The sequence below is a fragment of the Rhinoderma darwinii genome, chromosome 3, assembly GCF_050947455.1.
Source record: "Rhinoderma darwinii isolate aRhiDar2 chromosome 3, aRhiDar2.hap1, whole genome shotgun sequence".
Classification (NCBI taxonomy): domain Eukaryota; kingdom Metazoa; phylum Chordata; class Amphibia; order Anura; family Rhinodermatidae; genus Rhinoderma; species Rhinoderma darwinii.
The window spans coordinates 246283769-246307514 of record NC_134689.1 but is presented as its reverse complement, the minus strand read 5'-3'; the positions used below and the strand labels follow the sequence as shown (position 1 = coordinate 246307514).

At 41.5% G+C, this 23746-nt stretch overlaps 1 protein-coding gene across 2 annotated transcripts in view; it reads left to right on the top strand.

The window, feature by feature from the left end:
• Nucleotides 1-608: 608 nt before the first annotated feature.
• LOC142749524 (uncharacterized) overlaps nt 609-23746 on the top strand; it is a 60596-nt gene continuing 37458 nt past the window's right edge. Inside the window, exons 1-3 of one of the 2 annotated variants that reach the window (XM_075857648.1) lie at nt 609-708; nt 5408-6099; nt 19908-19967. In XM_075857648.1, the coding sequence (XP_075713763.1) occupies nt 5440-6099; nt 19908-19967 (720 nt within the window). In that variant the 5' untranslated portion in view covers nt 609-708; nt 5408-5439. Of the gene's footprint in view, nt 794-5407; nt 6100-19907; nt 19968-23746 lie in introns of both variants that reach the window. The other variant, XM_075857647.1, reaches the window with a different exon arrangement.

Below are 23746 nucleotides of genomic sequence, written 5' to 3'. Positions count from 1 at the left end.
CCAATCACGCTGACTGACATTTTTATTTAAAATAAAATAAAAAAAATGCTATTCAAAGGTTTACAACGTCTTTAAACAAATCTCATCCACATGCTGCAAAACATTTTCCGCATTGAAATCAGAACATGTGGATTTCAACACATCTGTAATACGGCCATGCGCATAAGCAATTTGCCTATACCTGAATATATGCTTAACTTTGGCATGTTCGGTTACATTCAGACATGTCGGATTTGCATATTACTGACATGTATTCCAACATGATCAGTGGTAGAAATCCGAGGCATATCTGCCGCAGATGTGCATGAGCATTAGCCCTATTGTCATTCAATTTTTTTAGTTTTATGTATTTATGCTTTTTGCGCCCACTCCTTATGTACCTTTTTTTTATCTAAAGTTTAAAAAATAATTTACACAAAAAAAATTCACTTGCAGGACTAGATTATGAGCCCCACTTGGATTAGTGACTGATGTGGGAATATGTAACTGTACATGAGGGTAAATAAATCCGCAGCAAAAGCAGGAGTCTGATCAGAAGGAACCCTGCCTTTGTATTAGGCAATACCCACAACACACGTGTGGATAACCGCACTGCCCTGTAGGTTACAGAGACGGAACCAACGGCGTCTGCGCACTGGAGTGCGGAAGTAAATTCCGAGGGACAAGGTTGATCTGGGGGACTGCTTTACTTGTTGTACCAGCGTGCAGGTGGGTGACAGAAGCTGTTTATAGCCGGGGACAAGTTTTTGACATGAGTGCGGTGTTTGTCACTTCCTCAGTCGCGCACAGATAGGTAGAGCTTATTGAATAGGGTTTATAATGGAAGCTTGTCGTGGGATTTCTCTTCATATATAGATGTGGGTAGAATGTCATAAATATATATCGTTCATGCACTGTACGGAGATGACTGCAGTGCCTGCTTTCTATTCTCGGCGCGGCCCAATACTTTACTATATTGTCATTCTGAGCCCGCGGCTAGGAGTCTGCCTGGCGCCCGTCAGACGTGGATTTCTTGTATGTGTACAGATACACTGATTTGTATTTCAGACGCAGCAGAGACTGTTATCATTACCAATATACACAAAGCCGCGATGTCACCAGGGAGATTCAGAAAAGCCGCATCCGGAGTAGTGTGAACAGACCCACTGACCCCTGTGATAACTACAGGCCCCATAAAGTAATGCAGATACTCCCCCGCTGCTGCTGTAGTCTTCACTACAGCCCCGATGTGCCCAGGATGGAAAAGGGCACCAGGAACGAGGAGTATTTAAAAAAAATAATAATAATAATACAGAAAGCCCTACGTCTTGGTGACCTGCACTTCTAACTCATGAAGGGCAGCTCTTCTCTAGAAATAGCACTTTTTTTGACAATTTACAGTTGGTCTCGGAGAAACGTGGGCTTACTGGACGGGTTCCCCACAACTGGACAACTGATGACCTATACACAGGATAGGTCATCGGTATATCATCGGTGTGGGTCCGACACCCGGACCCCGCACGATCAGCTGCTGCGGCTGCCTCCGGGCGTCAGACGTCCATGCCGGAAGCAAATTGCTCCGGCCATGGTATTGCCCCGAGCTGCAGTTCGGCAGCACGGCCGCTATGCAATGTACGAAGCCAACTGCTTCCGACTCCATTCATTGCATAATGTACCATAACATCCGTTGCCCGCAGGCCACCAAAGCAGCTGATCGGTTCGGGTGTCGGACCCACACCGATGATATACTGACGACCCCTTTAAGTGTTTCCATTGGTTGGTTATTCTGCAACGCGAGATTACATGCGAAATCACACTTGCTGTCATTAAAGAGGCTCTGTCACCAGATTTTGCAACCCCTATCTGCTATTGCAGCAGATAGGCACTGCAATGTAGATTACAGTAACGTTTTTATTTTTAAAAAACGAGCATTTTTGGCCAAGTTATGACCATTTTCGTATTTATGCAAATGAGGCTTGCAAAAGTACAACTGGGCGTGTTGAAAAGTAAAAGTACAACTGGGCGTGTATTATGTGCGTACATCGGGGCGTGTTTACTACTTTTACTAGCTGGGCGTTGTGTATAGAAGTATCATCCACTTCTCTTCAGAACGCCCAGCTTCTGGCAGTGCAGACACACAGCGTGTTCTCGAGAGATCACGCTGTGTCGTCACTCACAGGTCCTGCATCGTGTCAGACGAGCGAGGACACATCGGCACCAGAGGCTACAGATGATTCTGCAGCAGCATCGGCGTTTGCAGGTAAATCGATGTAGCTACTTACCTGCAAATGCTGATGCTGCTGCAGAATCAACTGTAGCCTCTGGTGCCGACACGATGCAGGACCTGTGAGTGACGTCACAGATCTGCACTGCCAGAAGCTGGGCGTTGTGAAGAGAAGTGGATGATACTTCTCATCAGAACGCCCAGCTAGTAAAAGTAGTAAACACGCCCCGATGTACACACATAATACACGCCCAGTTGGTCTTTTACTTTAAACACGCCCACTTAGACTTTTGCAAGCCTCATTTGCATAAATACGAAAATGGTCATAACTTGGCCAAAAATGCTCGTTTTTTAAAAATAAAAACGTTACTGTAATCTACATTGCAGCGCCGATCTGCTGCAATAGCAGATAGGGGTTGCAAAATCGGGTGACAGAGCCTCTTTAAGTCCCACACAAACATTACCGAAGTGTCGGGATTGTGAATAGACATCCCGTCCTGGCTGGAAGGAATGTCTATTTACTGTCAAGACGCTTCAGTAACGTTAATGTGTGAGTAAGTGACAGCAAGCGTGATCTCGCGAGATCACGCTGTGTGTGAGCAAATGAATTGAGAGAAGTGTATGATGCTGATTGGTCAGCGTCATACACTTCTCTCCACAACGCCCACTTGGTCAAAAAGTAAAAACGCCCAGTTATCTATTAAGAAAGTCATTAGCATAAATCTCAAATAGGTCATAACTCCGTCAAAACGTATCGATTTTCGAAATAAAAACCACTTGTTATCTATATTACAGCACCGATCACATTATGTAAGAGATAGGGCACTTATAATGTGGTGACAGAGCCTCTTTAAGCGTGTGAACATACCCTTACTGTAATGTATTAGTTACAATGTGTTTGCATTTTTAAGCTGACTACAGACATGAAGATTTGCCCCTTAGGCTGGCATTGGATGTATGCTGATCGAACACTGCAAATTTGGCAGCAGCGGCCGACCAGCTAATGTGTATGGTGGCTTCCCGACTCTCCCCGATGGCAGATGTTGGGCCTCCCCATTAAAAATACATGCACGCTCAGCTAAGCCCGGCATGCATATGTATGGGGGAGTCAGGAGGAATAGCTGTCAGCCGAACTATATAAAGTGTATGGCCAGCTTAATACACTCAACATAAGAAAAAACAGGACCAAGATCCAGCGCTGGGTGTGCGTTAAAAAGGAACTCCTGTTCCAATTTTATTGGTATAACAAAGATAAAAATAATGGAACTATATAGAGTAGTTCTGTGGCAGAGTACAGGAATGAATGTTAGGTGAAGGATAGCAGTAAGCCCTGTTCAAATGTGCCTACGCGTTTCTGACACGTCTGTGTCCTTATTCATGGCATGCATCACACTCAACATACTAATATTTTTGACGGTGATTGTTTAAAAAGGTAAACTTCACAAGATATCTGCCATAGATGTAATAAAATTAGTAACAATTCAACTGCAAATGATGATTTTACCAATAATAGTGATGCCCTATTGCACTGAAACAATCAGTTCCCACTGATGCAAATATTATTCAAATACATTGGTGCTCATTCATTTTGCTGGTTGGTTAAACACTGTGATTGTTCCGTAAGGCTGAGTTCACACCTTCGTTGTCAATTAAAGAGGCTCTGTCACCACATTATAAGTGCCCCATCTCCCAGAGAAGGAGATGGGCGCTATAATGTAGGTGACAGTAATGCTTTCTATTGAAAAAAACGATCTATTTTTACCACTTTATTAGCGATTTTAGATTTATGCTAATGAGTTGCTTAATGCCCAAGTGGGCGTATTTTTACTTTAGACCAAGTGGGCGTTGTACAGGGGAGTGTATGACGCTGACCAATCAGCATCATTCACTCCTCTCCATTCATTTCCACAGCGCATAGGGATCCTTTTAGATCAGTATGTGTTTTCTTATACGAACACATTAACAATACTGAAGTGTTTAGACAGTGAATAGACATTCCACGGGATGTCTATTCACAATCTCTGCACTTCGTTACTCTTTCAATGGTAGTTACAGCAGAGGAAGCGGGATCTCGTTGTAACCTGTCATCTACAGCGTAATCTCGCAAGATCGCGCTTCCTCTGCTGTAACTACCACAGACAGAGTAACGAAATGCAGAGATTGTGAATAGACATCCCGTGGAATGTCTATTCACTGTCTAAACACTTCAGTATCGTTAATATGTTAGTATAAGACAGCACATAAGGATCTAGCAGGATCCCTATGCGCTGTGTAAATGAATGGAGAGGAGTGCATGATGCTGATTGGTCAGCGTCATACACTCCTCTGTACAACGCCCACTTGGTCGAAAGTAAAAACACGCCCACTTGGGCATTAAGCAACTCATTAGCATAAATCTAAAATCGCTAATAAAGTGGTAAAAATAGATCGTTTTTTTTAAATAAAAAGCATTACTGTCACCTACATTACAGCGCCGATCTCCTTATGTAGGAGACAGGACACTTATAATGTGGTGACAGAGCCTCTTTAAGTTCTACTTTTCTGTCATAGGAGCAGAAAAACAAAATTGACGGAGTACTGGATCAGTTGCACATAGTGGACACCAACGGCGCCCAATGGATTCTATAACTAATAATGGGGTCTGTCGGGCTCTGTTGTGGTGTCTGCCATTTTTATGTAAAGAATAGCGCTGCATTCTGTGCTATTCCTGTTGTCAAATATGACAGAATTCGCGATGCAGGTGTAAACAGAGCCTTAGATATTATGAAACGAGAAGTTATTTTCATTACTGTGAACTGATTTTGTTTTTAGTACCATGGGGTACAATTATTAGCCTCTGTTCACAATGACGTTGTGCCAGATTTGCCATATGTCAGATCAAAACAGTGCCCCGCTCACCCACTTGACTTATAATGGGGTCTGGGTTTTGTCTACTTATTTGTCATTTTGACTGCAAGAATAGTATTGCATTCTGTGCTGTTTTTGTCAGAAGTAACAGAAATCCCGGCGGAGACGCTCAGTGCCGATGTAGACAGAGCCTTATTGTTAACAGTTTCTCGTTTCCAGTTGGGTTTTCAATTTTTACTACTTTTATGGGCACCATAAGATATAATTAATGGTATGTTGTTTAACTGTTTAAAGACTGTGATGGTGGTTAATAGAAACAAAATACCGCTTACCGTAATTTTGTATAATTTACTATAGGTTTCTTTTCTTCTGCCCTATTCTACATTATAATGGCGGAAAGTGAAGTACAAAGTACAGAACTCCCTTCTCTCATAGAAGAGGGCACTGCTCAGAGTCCGATTGTGACACCACAGAGTCAGCAGCCTCGCTTGTGCAGGTTTTACTCCCAGGGACGTTACTGCCAATTTGGACGGAGATGCCGTTTTCTTCACCAACGTATGGATGACAAACCACGTCCTGAGAAGAAGAATAAGTCAGTGTTACCAAATGATACTGCGGAGCAGAGTAAGGTTACAGAACCACTGGTTCTTCATAGCAAAGATGAGCCGAACCCTGTCCTACCAAAGAATCAGACTGAAGTTCCACATAGGCAATATCGAAACAGGAGGCTATGCCGTTACTTTGCTTCCGGATACTGCTCAATGGATCAAAACTGCAGGTTTTGGCATCCACAGAAGCTTCCTGCAGTACATGATGAGAAGTCTGGAAACAAAGAACCACCTTGTAGAACTAAGGTGGAGCGACCGTCCGTTATTCCAGAAGAAATAAAGACTACAAATCTAACTCCAGAGTTGGCCGCGAAGCTTAGAGACACAGAAATTTCCCAACTTTTAAAGCGATTTCCCAAGGACAAACTGATTATCCAAGAGAGAGAGGATGGAAAAGTTACATATTATAGGGTCACTGTGGAGCCTACAGATCCAGACTGGGTGAGTTATTAAAATGTAGAAAACAGCAGCACAGTGCTAAATGAAGACTTACATTGCCCACCCTTAAAAGACCAGTTCCATTGCCGATTTGTGGCGATAAAAATTAGAATGAAGGCAGCACTCTGATCCTTGATTTTCACCCTGGGAATGTTTCAGCTCATAGAGAGCCTTTCTTATCTGCTCGAGGCAGGCTCTCTGTGAGCTGAAACGTTGCCAGGGTGAAAATAAAGAATTGTTCACGAGGAGTGCCGCCTTTATCTTTTTATTGGGTGAGATATTAGTCCTAATCCAAGAACAGAACTTTGTAGACTTGTTTATGAGTACCTATTAATAATGTTTTTCATTATTTCATAATACCTTCTTAGTTCATTGCACAGGGGAAAACATAGGCAAAGGTAAAAGACTTATAAACCTAAAAACGGAGTCCGACACACCAAGGTTAGATTAAAAATAACAAGTTTTATTAGAACAAATGACAAAAAAACATTTAAAAGTTAAAGATGATAGCCACAGTATGAAAGGATACCGGACAGTGGAATATGCAATGTTAAAGTTATAATACATTAGATGACAAAGTGACAATGGGAAAATTGACCGTTCCTATTACATGAGTAAATAAATGAATAAATGTGAGTGTGGAGAAAGTGTGCACACAGTCCTGCATCCAGTAAATGGGTGAAAACCACACCAAGCGGTAAATATTAGTCACAGTCAGATGCAGGAGTTAAAGTGCAGCAACAGTCATACTCACATGTATATAGACATCAATGGGTGTATGCATGCATGAAAGCAGCAACACACCAAATTAATGAAAGACTCTAAGATAAAGCAGGATGTCTTACCCATGTCACAATCAGTACTGTCTGGCATCAACCCCGACGCGCGTTTCGGCCCTCGATCCTTCTTGACCACCCCCAGACGAAGGCTCGAGGGCCGAAACGCGCGTCGGGGTTGATGCCAGACAGTACTGATTGTGACATGGGTAAGACATCCTGCTTTATCTTAGAGTCTTTCATTAATTTGGTGTGTTGCTGCTTTCATGCATGCATACACCCATTGATGTCTATATACATGTGAGTATGACTGTTGCTGCACTTTAACTCCTGCATCTGACTGTGACTAATATTTACCGCTTGGTGTGGTTTTCACCCATTTACTGGATGCAGGACTGTGTGCACACTTTCTCCACACTCACATTTATTCATTTATTTACTCATGTAATAGGAACGGTCAATTTTCCCATTGTCACTTTGTCATCTAATGTATTATAACTTTAACATTGCATATTCCACTGTCCGGTATCCTTTCATACTGTGGCTATCATCTTTAACTTTTAAATGTTTTTTGTCATTTGTTCTAATAAAACTTGTTATTTTTAATCTAACCTTGGTGTGTCGGACTCCGTTTTTAGGTTTATAATTCATTCAGTGTGTATCCCCACCGATACCATCATGCTTATTTAGGGCTTGTAAGTCCCGCCTCCCGCTTCTTTTCTCTGTCCCCTTAAACATCTCATATGTATACAACAGATATTTATCTCATCAACGTTTAAACCTCTTGGGATTTGGGTTTGGCTGGTGCTACCCTTTTGGTGCTCTCCACATAGGTATAGTAAAAAGGTAAAAGACTTGTATACACCGATCAGCCATAACAATAAAATCACCTGCACAAAACCTCTGAAGAAGTCATGTGGTATCTGGCACCAAGACGTTAGCAGTAGATCCTTTTAATTCCTGTAAACTGTGTGGTTTGACCTCCATGGATCAGACTTTTTTTTTCCAGCACATCTCACAGGTGCTCGATCAGATTGAGATCTGGGAAATTTCGAGGCCTAGTCAACACCTTGAACTTTTTGTCATGTTCCTCAAGTTAGTCATTGTACAATTTTTTGCAGGGTGGCTTGGTGCATTATCCTGCTGAAAGAGGCCACTGTTATATGGGAATACTGTTTCAATGAAGGGGTGTACTTGGTCTGCAACAATGTCTAGGTAGGTCGTGTATGTCAAAGTGACATCCACATAACATCTAGGACCCAAGGGTTCCCATCAGAACATTGCCCAGAGAATCACACTGCCTACTTGCCTACATCCCATAGTGTCTCCTGGTGCCATCGCTTTTCCAGGTAAGCGACACAAACTGATCCGGCCATACACATTATTTAAAAAAAATAAAATAAAAAATAATATATATATATATATATATATGTGTATATATATATATATATTTGATTAATCAGATCAGACCACCTTCTTCCATGGTCCAGTTCTGATGCTGACATAACCATTGTAGGCGCTTTCGGCAGTGAAGAAGGGTTAATATGGGCACTCTGATCTGTAGCCAGTCCTAAACGCAGCAAGGTTTGATCTTTCTATAATAGCCAGAATGAACTTTTCAGCAATTTGTGTTACAGCAGCTCTTCTTTGGGATAAGACCAGACAGGCTAGCCTTTGCTCCCCACGGGCATCAATGAGCTTTACCCCATTACCCTGTTGCTGGCTCACCGGTTGTCCTTCCTTGGATCACTTTTGGTAAGTACTAACACTGCATACCGGGAACACACCACAAGACCTGGCGTTTAGGAGATACTCTGACCCAGTTGTCTAGTCATCAAAATGTGGTCCTTGTCATAGTTGCTCAGATCCTTACGCTTACCCATTTTTTTCTTCTTCCAACACATCTAAGAACTGACTGCTCACATGCTGCCTAATACTAGTCCCTCTCTATGAATTAGAATATCATCAAAAAGTTAATTTATTTCAGTAATTAAATAAAAAAAGTGAAACTCATATATTATATAGATTCATTACACACAGAGTGATCTATTTCCAGCATTTCTTTATTTTAATGTTGATGATTATGGCTAACCAGTAATGAAAACCCAAAATTTAGTGTCTCAGAAAATTTGAATATTATATAAGCCCAATTTCAAAAATGATTTTTAATACCGAAATGTTGGCCTACTGAAAAGTATGGCCAGTATATGCGCTAAATACTTGCTCGGGGCTCCTTTTGCATGAATTACTGCATCAATGTGGCGTGGCATGGAGGCGATCAGCCTGTGGCACTGCTGAGGTGTTATGGAAGCCCAGGTTGCTTTGATAGCGGCCTTCAGCTCGTCTGTATTGTTGGGTCTGTTGTCTCATCTTCCCCTTGACAATACCCTATAAGATTCTCTATGGGGTTTAGGTCAGACGAGTTTGCTGGGCAATCAAGGACAGTGATGCTGTGGTTATTACACCAGGTATTGGTACTTTTGACAGTGTGGGCAGGTGCCAAGTCCTGCTGGAAAATGAAATCAGCATCTCCAGAAAGCTTGTCAGCAGAGGGAAGCATGAAGTGCTCGAAAATTTCCTGGTAGACGGCTGTGTTGACTCTGGACTTGTTGTTACACAGTGGACCAACACCAGCAGATGACATGACTCCCCAAACCATCACTGACTATGGAAACTTCACACTGGACCACAAGCAACTTGGATTGATGCCTCCACTCTTCCTCCAGACTCCGGGACCGAGATTTCCAAATGAAATGCAAAATTTACTTTCATCTGAAAACAGGACTTTGGACACCGGGCAACAGACCAGTCCTTTTAAAGGCTTAGGAAACCTTTGCAGGTGTTTTGTGTTGATTCACTGATCAGAGTGTCACACCATGAGGCTACAATCTTCAACTTTTACCCAATATTCACATTTTCTGAGATACCAAATTTTCGGTTTTCATTAACTGTTAGCCATAATCATCAACATTTAAAGAAAAAAATGCTAAAAATAGATCACACTGTGTGTAATGAATCTATATAATAGGAGTTTCACTTTTTGAATTGAATTACTGAAATAAAGTTTTTGATATTCTAATTCCTTGAGAAGGACTAGTATATCCTACCTCATGACCATTGTAACAAGTGAAACAGTGTTATTCACTTCACCTGTCTGCGATTTAATGTTGTTGCTGATCGGGGAACGTGCACTTATTTGCATATTATTAGTCCGAATTTATGTAAATAAAGCTTAAAAGAGGTTTGCCACTTTCCTATAAATTTGGCTAAGTAATGTCACTTAATAAAAAAAGAACCTGCTGTGTGTGGTTGCATGTAAACATAAAGTGGAGCCATAGTCATTTCAATAGTGGTAGGTTGCCCAAGCACTTCTTTGCATGCGCACAACTGTATACAGGGAGGGCAATAGACTTCAGTCATGTGACCACTTCTGCAATGACGATGCTCGCACGGTTTACATGCACATGTTATTTAATCGCATTTGAGCTTTTATTTTTCGAAAATTACTTTGAAAAGAAAGAAGCAATCGGATAAGTTGCTATAGTTTACGGCTTCTCCTGGTGCCCCGCCAACAAGAACATGTGATGTCTAGGACTGGGCAATTATGACCTAAATCAAAATCACGATTAATTGAACATGTAACCTCGATTACGATTATTGAATGATTATGTAGGCCACACCCCTATTTGCATGCCATGCCTCCTATTTGCATGATATGCCATTGAATTATTATTTATCCCCTGCGCCTGCTGTTTACTACTGTAAATAATATTCCCCCTGACCTGGCCCCACACAGTATAATGCCCCATAGTGCTCCCCACACCGTATAATGCCCCTATAGTTGCCCTCCACACAGTATAATGCCCCCATAGCTGTTCTCCACACAGTTTAATGCCCCCCATAACTGCCCTCCACACAGTATAATGCCCCCATAGCTGCCTCTACATAGTACAATGCCCCTGTAACTGCCACACGGTAGAAAGTCCCCCATAGCTGCCCCCACAAAAGTGCCTAATAAAAAAAATAATCATGCTTACCTAACCCCATTCCAATGATGAGTGGAGGAGATACCACTGCTCCTCTGGTCTGTGCGGTGCGGAAAGGCGCGATGATGTCACTGCCTAGCTTCCAGCGATACATATTTATCTGTGTCCTTAAGATAAGTATACAGTTTAAACCAGAAAAATATATAATTGATAAAACCGAAATTCATGACGTTGATTAATTGCGCTGAATTTCGATTTCGATTATTTTTCGATTGATTGCCAAGCCCTATTTGAGCCCCACCATTGGTTGTAGTACATGTCAAAAAATGTAACAATTACCTCAATTTATCTTAAAATTTGTCTTGTGAATCCAGTAGAACAGTATGGACACCCCAGGTAAACGTTTTTGTTTTTTTTGTACAATACAATAGCGGTAAGGTGAATGAGATTTGAATAAATCTCATCCACATTCTGCAGATATTTTTTCGCACAGAAATTAACCTGCGATGCAGATGTTTAAATGTCAGTATATGCTGCGCAAAGTGAACAAATTTGTTGCAGCTTTTCCCTATTATGGTGAATCTTGCTGCGGATTAAACTTGCATCCGCCACAAAATCCATTCATCTGCCACAAAATCCATTCATCTAGATAGTTTAAAATGAAAAAGAACACTAAACTTGCATCCAAGGCACTCTTGTAGAGACGTTTTCCTTGGTCTATGTGCACCCAGTCAGCATGTGATGACACTTCACTGGAGGACAGGTGTATAGAGACAGGGGAAAGTGTTGCCACTGGAACGCCAGGGGAGGTGTGTATAGTGGCTGAAATCTGCTCCAAGATCCACACAATTTGCGTATTTCCCGCAGCGGATTTCATTGTGGCCTCAGGAATTTCTGCGGTAGTTTTCCACAGAAAATCTTGTACGTGTGGAATTACCCTTAATTTGTTAGTGCTTTTTTTTTATCAATTCCATCACTTTAACACCAATTATCTATGACAATTTACTGTACAATATGAATGGATGGGGTTTTGTAAACAGCAGAGCGGAGTTTAGTGCATAGTCCGGATTTTCAAATCCACAATATGCCCAATCTGTTGCAGAAATACAACTCATTTTTAAAGCAATGCAATGGGGAAAATCCGCAGCAAAATCTGCATGTAACACATGTAAATGATGCAGCAGAAAATCTGTTACGTCTGGGCGAACCCTTAGAATGGAACAAGTCTTAGGACTCATGAACACTGGCACGGAGCTTGTAAAGCCTCCATGCACTTCCGTACATGTTCCATTGCACTCTGTGTGTGAAACGATACTTCTAGAGGAGAATACCTCTGTACATACGGCATGTGTTAAAGTATACCACAATTGTATTTCTGTCAGATTCGTAGAGAAAAACCTCAGTACAAAATCTGAGGCATATAGAGGTATAGTAGGGGGCTCGTGCACCTTAATGGCAGCCCTATTATGGATCTATACAAAATGGAGATGTAATACGGCCGTGTGTATGAGCCCTCAGGGTGCATTCAAATGTCATAGTTTATTGTAATTTCACGAAAATCTCATCTGAAAACGCAAAATATGAACGTATGGTGAATTCACCCTTATTTAAACCTCTGATATTTAAACCATGCATATATACAAAATGCTCCGTGAGGCTTCCAGAACGAAGGTTACAGATGCCTATGAGTCTGGGAAGAGATTTAAATAGATCACCAAACAATTAGACATCAGTCATTCCACTGTACGGAAGAAATTTCAAACAACTGTCAACTTGCCAAGGCCAAGTTATCCCAGCAAGTCGAGATCGAGAACCGAAATTTAAAATGCTAAATAAAGTCTTTAAGAACTCCCAGAACTTCATCGTAAGACCTACAGGTAGCTCTCTCCACTATTGATGTCACAGTGCATAAGTCACGGCAAGACTAAAGTTTGCACATAAACACCTAGGCGAACCCCAGAACTTCTGGAACAATGGGGCAGATTTACGAATGTGTCGGAAAATGCGCCAAATTTGTCGCATTTTATTATAGAACAGATGTTTGCACCTCTCTAGCCCATCAACGACCGCCCACCGTCTTTTGACGGCAGGCGGTGCAGGTGCTCAGTCTACAGCGACGTCTTTTGGCGCCGCTGTAGAAGAGGCTGATGAGTTCTCATCCTCTAAGCAGGAGCTGTAACTTACAGCTCCTGATCATAGCGCATCCTGCTGAACACAGCTGGGGTCGGAAAAAACACTCTGACCTGAGCTGCTTAACCCTTTGATTGCCGCGGTCCGTGACCACGGCAAGATAAAAGCGAAATCCCCTCTGATCGCGTCACCGGAAATCCGGTGACGTGATCAAAGAGCAGGGAATCCCTCTGTCAGGCAATGGGACCTACAAAGGACCCCAGGGTTGTCTGTTCAGTTTGCCTGCTGTTAGGGCACACTATGTGCTGCCCTAACAGCAGCCTGTGACACAGTGTAATGTATTAGCATACAAGAGTATGCTAATACATTATAAGTAAAATAGAAATAAAAATGTCCCAAAAAAGTAATTATTTTGCATAAAATATATTTTATTGCACCTACAATAAATGAAAACATAAAACCTACACGTATTGCGTATCTAAACGACCGTAATAATCTGAATAATTAATCTTTACAGGTTATTTAGCTTGAAACGTGAACGGGATAAGAAATAAACAAGAAAACCGATGCAGAGAATCGCTTTTCCTATATTCACACCGTAAAAATATTTTTTCTACCCCCCAATTGGCGAAAAAAATATAAAAAATTCCAGCATAAAACAAGGCCTCATACGGCCACCTCAATGAAAAAATAAAGAAGTTATGGCTACTGAAAGGCGAAGAAGTAAAAACTGAAAAATGTAGCTGGTCATTAAGGCCTTTTCAGGCCTGGTCATTAAGGGGCTAGACACGTAAAAAAATGGGGTGCCAGGAAAGGGGTGGGGCTTTGATAAAAAGGGGTGGAATTTAAATGCCATGAAATTCTGATGCAAAATTAGGTGATATAAGGAGACTAAAAGCATCCAGCAAGTCTAGCTGGATGCACCAAATTCATCATACAGCGAGCACCATTGTGATAAATTTAGTAGTAAATCTGCCCCAATGTTCACTGGACAGACGAGGCAAAGATAGTTATTGGGCCAAAACCAAAGACAACATTTCACCAGAAGAACCTGATGCCAACTGTAGAGCATGGTGGTGCAAATGTTAGGATTTATAGCTGCTTTGATGCATCAGGGCCAAGGCAAGTGGTGGAGGTTGTTTCTGCTAAAGGGGTAATTCCGGTGAAAAATGGCATATCAGTAATTTTTATTTTTTTTATTGCAAAATAAAATTTTTATGAATTTAAAATATATATATATATGTCCACATATAGTACTGTGGAAAAATGCTACAAACGAAGAATGCTTTAAAAAAAATAGAAGTGTTTATAGTTTTTTTTTATCAGTTAACAAAATATAAAGTGAATGAACAGTAGAGAAATCTAAATAAAATCAATATTTGGTGTGACCATCCCTTGGCTTCAACACAGCATAAATTCTTCTAGGTACACTTGCACAAAGTCATGGGTTTTGTAGGATTATAGTCCGGTGTATGATTAACCAATTATACCAAATACGTGATAATGATCATCATTTTCATATGTAGGTTAAAAACATGGTCGTTAAATGTAACAGGAACAGCTGTGTAGGAGGATTAAAACTGGGTGAGGAACAGCCAAACTCTGCTACAAAGATGAGGTTGTGGAAGACCGTTTCATGTCACAGATCCAACATGGCAAGACTGAGCACAGCAACAAGACACAAAATAGTTATACTGCATCAGCAATGTCTCTCCCAGGCAAAGATTTCAAAGCAGACTTGGGTTTCAAGATGTGCTGTTCAAACTTCTTTGAAGAAGCACAATAAACGTGCAACGTTGAGGGCCGTAGACCCAGTGGTCGGTCAAGGAGACTTTGTGCAGCAGATCAAAGACACATCATTCTTACTTCCCATTGAAATCAGATGTCCAGCAGTGCCATCAGCTCAGAACTGTCAGAAACCAGTGGGACCCAGGTACACCCTTCTACTGTTCGGTGAAGTCTGGCCAGAAGTGGCCTTTATGGAAGAAAAAGCCATACCATCAACGTGGAAACAAATCCAAGCGACTCAACTATGCACGAAAACATATGAACTGGAGTGCAGAAAAATGGCAGCAGGTGCTCTGGACTGATGAATCAAAATGTGAAATATTTGGCTATAACAGAAGTCAGTTTGTTCGCCAAAGGGCTGGAGAGCGGTACAATAATGAGTGTCTGCAGGCAACAGTGAAGCATGGGGGAGGTTCCTTGCAAGTTTGGAACTGCATTTCAGCAAATGGAGTTGAAGATTTGGTCAGGATTAATGGTTTCCTCAATGCTGAGAAATACAGATAGATTCATATCCATCATGCAATACCATCCGGGAGACGTCTGATTGGCTCCAAATTTATTCTGCAGCAGGACAACGAACCCAAACATACAGCCAATGTCATTAAGAACTATCTTCAGCGTAAAGAAGTACAAGAAGCCCTGGAAGTAATTATATGACCCCCAAAGAGCCCTGATCTCCACATCATCGCGTCTGCCTTGCATTACATGAAGAGACAGAAGGATTTGAGGAAGCCTACATCCACAGAAAATCTGTGGTTGGTTCTCCAAGATGTTTGGAACAACCTCCCTGCCGAGTTTCTTTAAAAACCGTGTGCAAGTGTACCTAGAAGAATTGATGCTGTTTTGAAGACAAATGGTGGTCACACCAAATATTGATTTGATTTAGATTTCTCTACTGTTCATTCACTTTATATTTTGTTAATTGATAAAAAAAAAACTGTAAACGTTTCTATTTTTGAAAGCATTCTTACTTTGCAGAATTTTTCCAGAACTCCCTAAAACTTTTGCACAGTACTGTATGGTAAAAAATAGAATAATTTACATGGGATGTCCTTTTTTTTCTCATGACTGTATATTAGAAATTATCTATTGACATAAATATTTGACAACCCTTTTATTTAATTCCTTTATATTAGGGATGCACGATGCATCTAAACTTCGATACTGTTTCAATACCGTGCACCCTCAAATGGTTCAATACCGTTATTTCATATATTTCGATACTAAGCTTTGCGGTCGCATAGCTCAGTATTGTAACACATTAATATATGAGAGCGGGGCTACGGCTGTGTGATACTCCTGAGTCCTGACAACAAGTGCGCACGCAGTCAGCATGATGTGATGCGGCACTAATGAGCGGCAGCACTGAAGACAGAACATGGCGGGCACACTGCAAAACACCCCCATGTTCTGTCTTCAGTGCCTGTGTCACTGCTCACCTCATGCTGACCGCGTGCGCACTTGTCAGGAGCAGAGCAATGACTGTATTACACAGCCGCAGCTCCGCTCTAACGGTGGAGATGAGAGAAACCTCTAATCTCCGCTGCTATTCCCCTGAATTCTGGGATCAAAGCTGACCGCAGAATTCAAGGGGAAAATGAGAAGGGTGGATGCCCCTTGGATCGCGTCACAGAAAATCCCTGTGACGCTTCCCTGTGACACGATTGATGGACATACCATATATGGGCAGACAGCCCAGGGTCCATTGAAGGACCCCAGGGCTGTCTTACCATATTTCCTGTTGTTAGGGCATACTTAGGTATGTCCTAACAACTGCCTGTGTACTATCCGTACACAGGCTAATGTACTGGCATATAGATATATGCCAGTACATTATGTTTTTACTTTTTTATTTTTAAACGTTAAAGTAATGTTAAATAAAAAAAATTAAAATAAGTCTCAATACATAAAATATACACATATTCGGTATTGGTGCAGCCGTAATAACCTGCACAACAATTTTTTTGCGTAATTTATGATGTGTACGCTATAAAAATCTAAAAACTTTCTTTCACTTATTAATGTAAGGCGCGAGGTGTGATGAATTTAAACTCCATGCGCCTCACATTAATAGTAATTAACCCCATCATGTACCTTACACATTAACCAAATGTTGTCAATTATGACTGAGAAACATAATGGGGTTAATTACTATTGGCACATTCAAAATTCATCACACCTCGTGCCTCACATCAGAAAATGGAAGAACTTTTTTTTATTTATTTTTTTATTACTGTTGGCAAAGTATCGTTTTGGTATCAAATCGCATTACTACACAAAGTATCGGTATTGGAGTCCAAATTCTGGTATCGTGACATCCCTACTTTATATGCACTACAAACAAAATACGGTTTTATTCATGTTAAAAACCTTCCCATCAACTATTTAACTTGGGTTAGTATCCAGCAGTGACTGCGCTACTCTTTTAAATTCTATCATATATTAGTAATAGTACCCTAGCAAGGAACATTTGGCCCTACTGTGGCCCTAGGTTAACTAGAATTTGGAGGTTATTGGAAGCTTAATTCAGTGTTCTTTTATTGTTTTTGGGTCTTCTAGAATTAAACTCATGACGTCATCTGTTCTTTGCAGCTGTTGTATACAAGTACTCCCCACCTTCCTTATATATAAGGACTCATAAATGCATGTTATACATGTCATGGCTGAAAGGTTTACAGCTCCTGTAACCAGTCAAGCCAGAAAAACTACACCGTTCATCCATAACATTAAAACCACTGACCAGTAAAGTGACTAACATTGATTATATTTTTACATTGGCACCTGTCAAGGGGTGGGATATATTAGGCAGCAAGTGAACATTCAGTTCCTGAAGTTGATATGTTGGAGGCTGTAAAAATTGGCAAGTGTAAGGATCTGAGCGACTCTGACAAGGTCCAAATTGTGATGACTGGGTCATAGCTCTTCCAAAATGGCAGGTCTTGTGAGGTTCCCAGTATGCAGTGGTTAGTACCTATTAAAAGGAAGGACAACCGGAGACCGGGTCATGGGTGCCCAACACTTATAGATGCATGTGGGGAATGAAGGTGAGCCTGCCTGATCTGATCCCACAGAAAAGCTACTATAGCACAAATTGCTGAAAAAGTTACTGCTGCCTATGATAGAAAGGTGTCCGAACACACACAGTGCATCGCAGCTTGCTGTATAGCCACAGAACTGTCAGAACGCCCATGCTGACCTCTGTCTACCGGCAAAGGTGCCTACAATGGGCAAGTGAGCATCAGAAGCCCATGAAGCAATAGAAGAATATGGCCTGGTCTGATGAATCAGGTTTTCTTTTTCATTATGTGGACGACTGGGTGCGTGTGCATCGCTTATCTGGGGAAGAAATGGCACCAAGGTGCACTATGGGAAAAAGGGAGGCCTTTGGAGGCAGTGTGGCATTCATGTGGATGTCACTTTGACACGTACCGCCTGTCTAAATATTGTTGCTCACCAAGTACACCCCTTAATGGCAACGTTATTGTCAGTGGCCTCTTTTAGCAGGATAATGTGTCTTTCCACACTGAAAAAACAATTGTTCAGGAATGGTTTTAGGAACATGACCAAGAGTTCAAGGTGTTGACTTGGCCTCCAAATTCTCCAGCTCTTAATCTGATCTAGATGTGCTGGAAAATAAGTCTGATCCATGGATGCCCCACCTCGCAACTCACAAGACATAAAAGATTTACTGCTAATATTTTGGTGTCTGATACCACAGGACACCTTCGCAGGTCTTGTGGAGTCCATGCCTCGACGGGCCAGAGATGATTTGGTGTCCTGAGGTGGACCTACACAATATTAGGCAGGTGGATAGAATGTCTTGGCTGGTAGGACAAGTACAGCTGACTAGTATGCCAGTATGTAGCTATGTTGTAGCCATACATCCCAAGACAGCACACAGCAATTGAGGTTGTACACTGCTGCTGGTCAAACCAGTGTTATAGCCAACAGTTCAACATGAAAGCCGTGCACTCTTCATCAGAATAAATGGGGGTTTGATAAATATAGTGTTCAGCATGCCATTATTGCATTGATAGAGGCACCCCCCCCCCCCCCCCCACTGTGAGCAGATTTTCATTATGAACAACGTTGTGCAAGAGTACACATGATGAAAGACTCTTCCAGGGTCTTGGCATGCATGTGAATTTGCTTTATATATATTTGACTGGCGATTAGATTAAATCAACATAATAAAATCATTAGGGATTTCATAAGGAAGTTATTTGTTCAAATGACAGCTATTCCGTACCATGGTACACACTTGGGAAATAAATGAGACAGTTGTTGATTTTTTTTACGCAAACTTCTTGTCCGAACACTTTTCAAAATGATCAAAGTTAGTAAAAAAATTTCCAAAACACACAATAAAGTTGGCATTTGTCATTATTTTGTTGCTTTTTGCGATATAAATCTTCCCCGATGTTTTTCTCCATTAATTTGAAATATTTCAGTTAAAAGCTACTTAATATCTTAAGATACTTTTCTTTACTGATTTTTAGTGAAATCACAATTTCTTTTCATCTATGCCTAATGCTAAATTCGGAATTTTACAGTGCATTGTGGGAGCTCAGATGACAAACGCCACTCAACTGTATCCGTAACTCCCAAATAACAAATCGGAGAGAGCCGCTCTCCACTAGTCACCGCCTGTAATTGGCAGCTTGTGGTTGGGTGACACCCCCCCTGTGCTCAATAAGGTGCATGTCCCAGAGTTGGGACCCGCATCTATTAGCTATTCATGGCATATCCTGTGAATATACCATAAAAGTTTAAGTTGGGAATACCCCCTGCAAAACTGACCCCGGACTGAAGAGGCGCATACAGCGCAAAACGCTCCGTCAGGCATGGTTGGCTGAACTCACTAAGCCTCTAAGGAATGAAATCGCTAGTTATTCCTGCGTATTCTACACAAAAAAAACAACGCATTAGCTCCCACAGATTAGCCCCATTGAATCATCAATCTGCACATCAGTGGCAGAAATCTAAGTGTCAGTCTTGAAATTTCGCAGATTCTGTTGCAAATACGTGTTGGATTTGCCTATGCCTGGGGATTCATCTGTCATCTGGATCTATTATCACTTTACACATCACTAGGATCCTGAACTAATTCATTTATTTATATCTTCCACAGCCATTTGACCTAAAGGAAATCGAGATTTTGCTGGAGTTCCCAGAGGACTATCCCTTCCAGGTATTTGTTTAATAGAAGCCCTTTTGTAGTCCGAGCTTTTGTCCAAACCCATGATGGCTTACACTTTTTAGCATGTGGAAAGAATATACTTGAAACTTTACTGCTGTGGGTGGTAGATTTATTTCACCTGTTATGCCTTGTAAGATGTTAAGGGGTCTAAGCTTTTTTTAAAAAGTTTGAATTCTCCTATCTTGGGAGGCCACCATTATTGTCTGCATTGCTCTTTCATCTTCCTCACGCCGAGAACTGGGATCATTCTAAGAACTTTGTTCAGTGCAATTAATTCCACCTCCCCCCCCCTTCGGGCTTTTTTACAAGATTACGGTCAGGAGATTAAAGTTGTCCCAACACTGTCTCCCAAAGAGGATTTAATAAGATCTTTGTTGGCTTTGAGATGACGTTTGATGTATTTTCATCACTTTGTTCATCTCGGCAGTCCTCCTTGTTGAATTATAAAAACGCAGTGATTGACGGTAGATAGCTTTATTTGTTATCAGCTCCTCATTGCCCCCTCTCTTATGTTACGCAATATGAATGCTCATATATGTTATAATTGGTTTTCATGCAAGACCCATAGTCTTTTATATCCTTAGTATCTGTACCTCTGTCTCTGTACTCAGCAGTGCGCAATAATGATATGTTAATAATGAGCAGCATTATATAATAATATAATTGAAATTCTAAATTTTACATCTGATGCCTTGATTTGGTTCCAAATATCCATTTACATGAGTACAAACAGCACAAAGGAACAGGTTTTATCCAACCAGATTTGAAAGGGCGCATCCAAGCAGGAGTTTTTTGTAGGATTATCTGTTAAAGGATTTTTCCTAACTTGGCCTTTTGTAAGAAGAGACTTGATTTTATTAAGTCATGGTTAATTAAAGTGTAGCTAAACGTTTGACAAACTTCTGACATGTCATAGAGACATGTCAGAAGTTTGGATTGGTGGGGGTCCAAGCACTGAGACCCCCACCAATCTCTAGAACGAGGCAGCTGAAGTGCTCGTGTGAGCGCTCCGCTGCTTAGTTTCCGTTCGTCTTTTTCCGGAAAGCCGATGTATCGGTGTACGGGCTCATAGACTTTCTATTTAGTCTGTACACAGATAGATTTATTTCCGGAAATAAATCTAACAGACACGAAGCGTCTTTGCGCTCACACGAGCACTTCAGCTGCTTCGTTCTAGCGATTGGTGGGGGTCTCAGTGCTCGGACCCCCACCAATCCAAACTTATGACATGTCAGAAGTTTGTCAAACGTTTAGCTACACTTTAACACTATCCAGTATGACCAATGGTGGATCATCATTAGGGCGTATTGGGCGGCCACCCGGGGCCCTAGGCTCCCGGGGGGCTCATGGCCGCCCAAAGTACAATGCAGTTTTGTTATGTTTTTGGCGCGGATCGTGGCAAAAACCACGACAAAACTGCATTGTGTATATCCTGCTTAAGGACCTGCAGACATAAAGGTCATATGACCTTATGTCGGCAGTTCTTGTTACTGTTTAGAGACCTTCTGGTCACATGACCACAGGTCCTAGAACAACAGCAAGACTCCATAGAGAAGACTCTGGGGAGAGCTGCTAGGTAAGTATAAGGGGATGGTTTTGTGGTCTGGGGTCTGTATTTAGGGGGTCTGGTCTGGGGCTTGTATTTAGGAGGTCTGAGGTCTGTATTTAGGGGGTCTGTTCTGGCTTCTGTATTAGTTTAGGGGGTCTGTATTAGTTTAAGGGGTCTGGTTTAGGGTCTGTATTAGTTTAAGGGGGTCTGTATTTAGGGGTCTGGCCTGGGGTCTGTATATTTAGGGGGTCTGGTCTGGGGTCTGTATTTAGGGGTCTGGTCTGGGGTCTGTGTTAGTTTGCGGGATCTGTATTTAGGGGGCCTGGCCTGGGTTCTGTATTAGTTACATAGTTAGTACGGTTGAAAAAAGACATACACTACCGTTCAAAAGTTTAGGGTCACTTAGAAATCTCCTTATTTTTGAAAGAAAAGCACAGTTTTTTTCAATGAAGATAACATTAAATTAATCAAAAATGCACTCTATACATTGTTAATGTGGTAAATGACTATTCTAGCAGCAAACGTCTGGTTTTTAATGCAATATCTACATAGGTGTATAGAGGCCCATTTCCAGCAACCATCACTCCAGTGTTCTAATGGTAAATTGTGTTTTCTAACTGTGTTAGAAGGCTAATGGATGATTAGAAAACACTTGAAAACCATTGTGCAATTATGTTAGCACCGCTGTAAACAGTTTTGCTGTTTAGAGGAGCTATAAAACTGACCTTCCTTTGAGCTAGTTGAGAATCTGGAGCATTACATTTGTGGGTTCGATTAAAATCTCAAAATGGCTAGAAAAAGAGAGCTTTCATGTGAAACTCGACAGTCTATTCTTGTTCTTAGAAATGAAGGCTATTCCATGCGAGAAATTGCCAAGAAACTGAAGATTTCCTACAACGGTGTGTACTACTCCCTTCAGAGGACAGCACAAACAGGCTCTAACCAGAGTAGAAAGAGAAGTGGTAGGCCCCGCTGCACAACTGAGCAACAGGACAAGTACATTAGAGTCTCTAGTTTGAGAAATAGACGCCTCACAGGTCCTCAACTGGCAGCTTCATTAAATAGTACCCGCAAAACGCCAGTGCCAACGGCTACAGTGAAGAGGCGACTTCGGGTTGCTGGCCTTCAGGGCAGAGTGGCAAAGAAAAAGCCATATCTGAGACTGGCTAATAAAAGGAAAAGATTAATATGGGCAAAAGCACACAGACATTGGACAGAGGAAGATTGGAAAAAAGTGTTATGGACAGACGAATCGAAGTTTGAGGTGTTTGGATCACACAGAAGAACATTTGTGAGACACAGAACAACTGAAAAGATGCTGGAAGAGTGCCTGATGCCATCTGTCAAGCATGGTGGAGGTAATGTGATGGTCTGGGGTTGCTTTGGTGCTGGTAAAGTGGGAGATTTGTACAAGGTAAAAGGGATTTTGAATAAGGAAGGCTATCACTCCATTTTGCAACGCCATGCCATACCCTGTGGACAGGGCTTGATTGGAGCCAATTTCATCCTACAACAGGACAATGACCCAAAGCACACCTCCAAATTATGCAAGAACTATTTAGGGAAGAAGCAGGCAGCTGGTATTCTATCTGTAATGGAGTGGCCAGCGCAGTCGCCAGATCTCAACCCCATAGAGATGTTGTGGGAGCAGCTTGACCGTATGGTACGCAAGAAGTGCCCATCAAGCCAATCCAACTTGTGGGAGGGCCTTCTGGAAGCATGGGGTGAAATTTCTCCCGATTACCTCAGCAAATTAACAGCTAGAATGCCAAAGGTCTGCAATGCTGTAATTGCTGCAAATGGAGCATTCTTTAACGAAAGCAAAGTTTGAAGGAGAAAATTATTTCAAATAAAAATCATTATTTCTAACCTTGTCAATATCTTGACTAAATTTTCTAGTCATTTTGCAATTCATTTGATAAATATAAGTGTGAGTTTTCATGGAAAACACAAAATTGTCTGGGTGACCCCAAACTTTTGAACGGTAGTGTATGTCCATCAAGTTCAACCAAGCGATGGGGAAAAAGGGAATAAATTAACCAAAAATTCTACACATTCATATAGGATATATGTACCGATATTTTTTCATTCTAGAAAATTACCTAAGCCTTTTTTAAAGCCATCTACTATCCCTGCTGTGACCAGCTCCTGCGGTAGACTATTCCACAGATTCACAGTTCTCACAGTAAAGAAGGTTTGTCGCCTCTGTAGGTTAAACCTT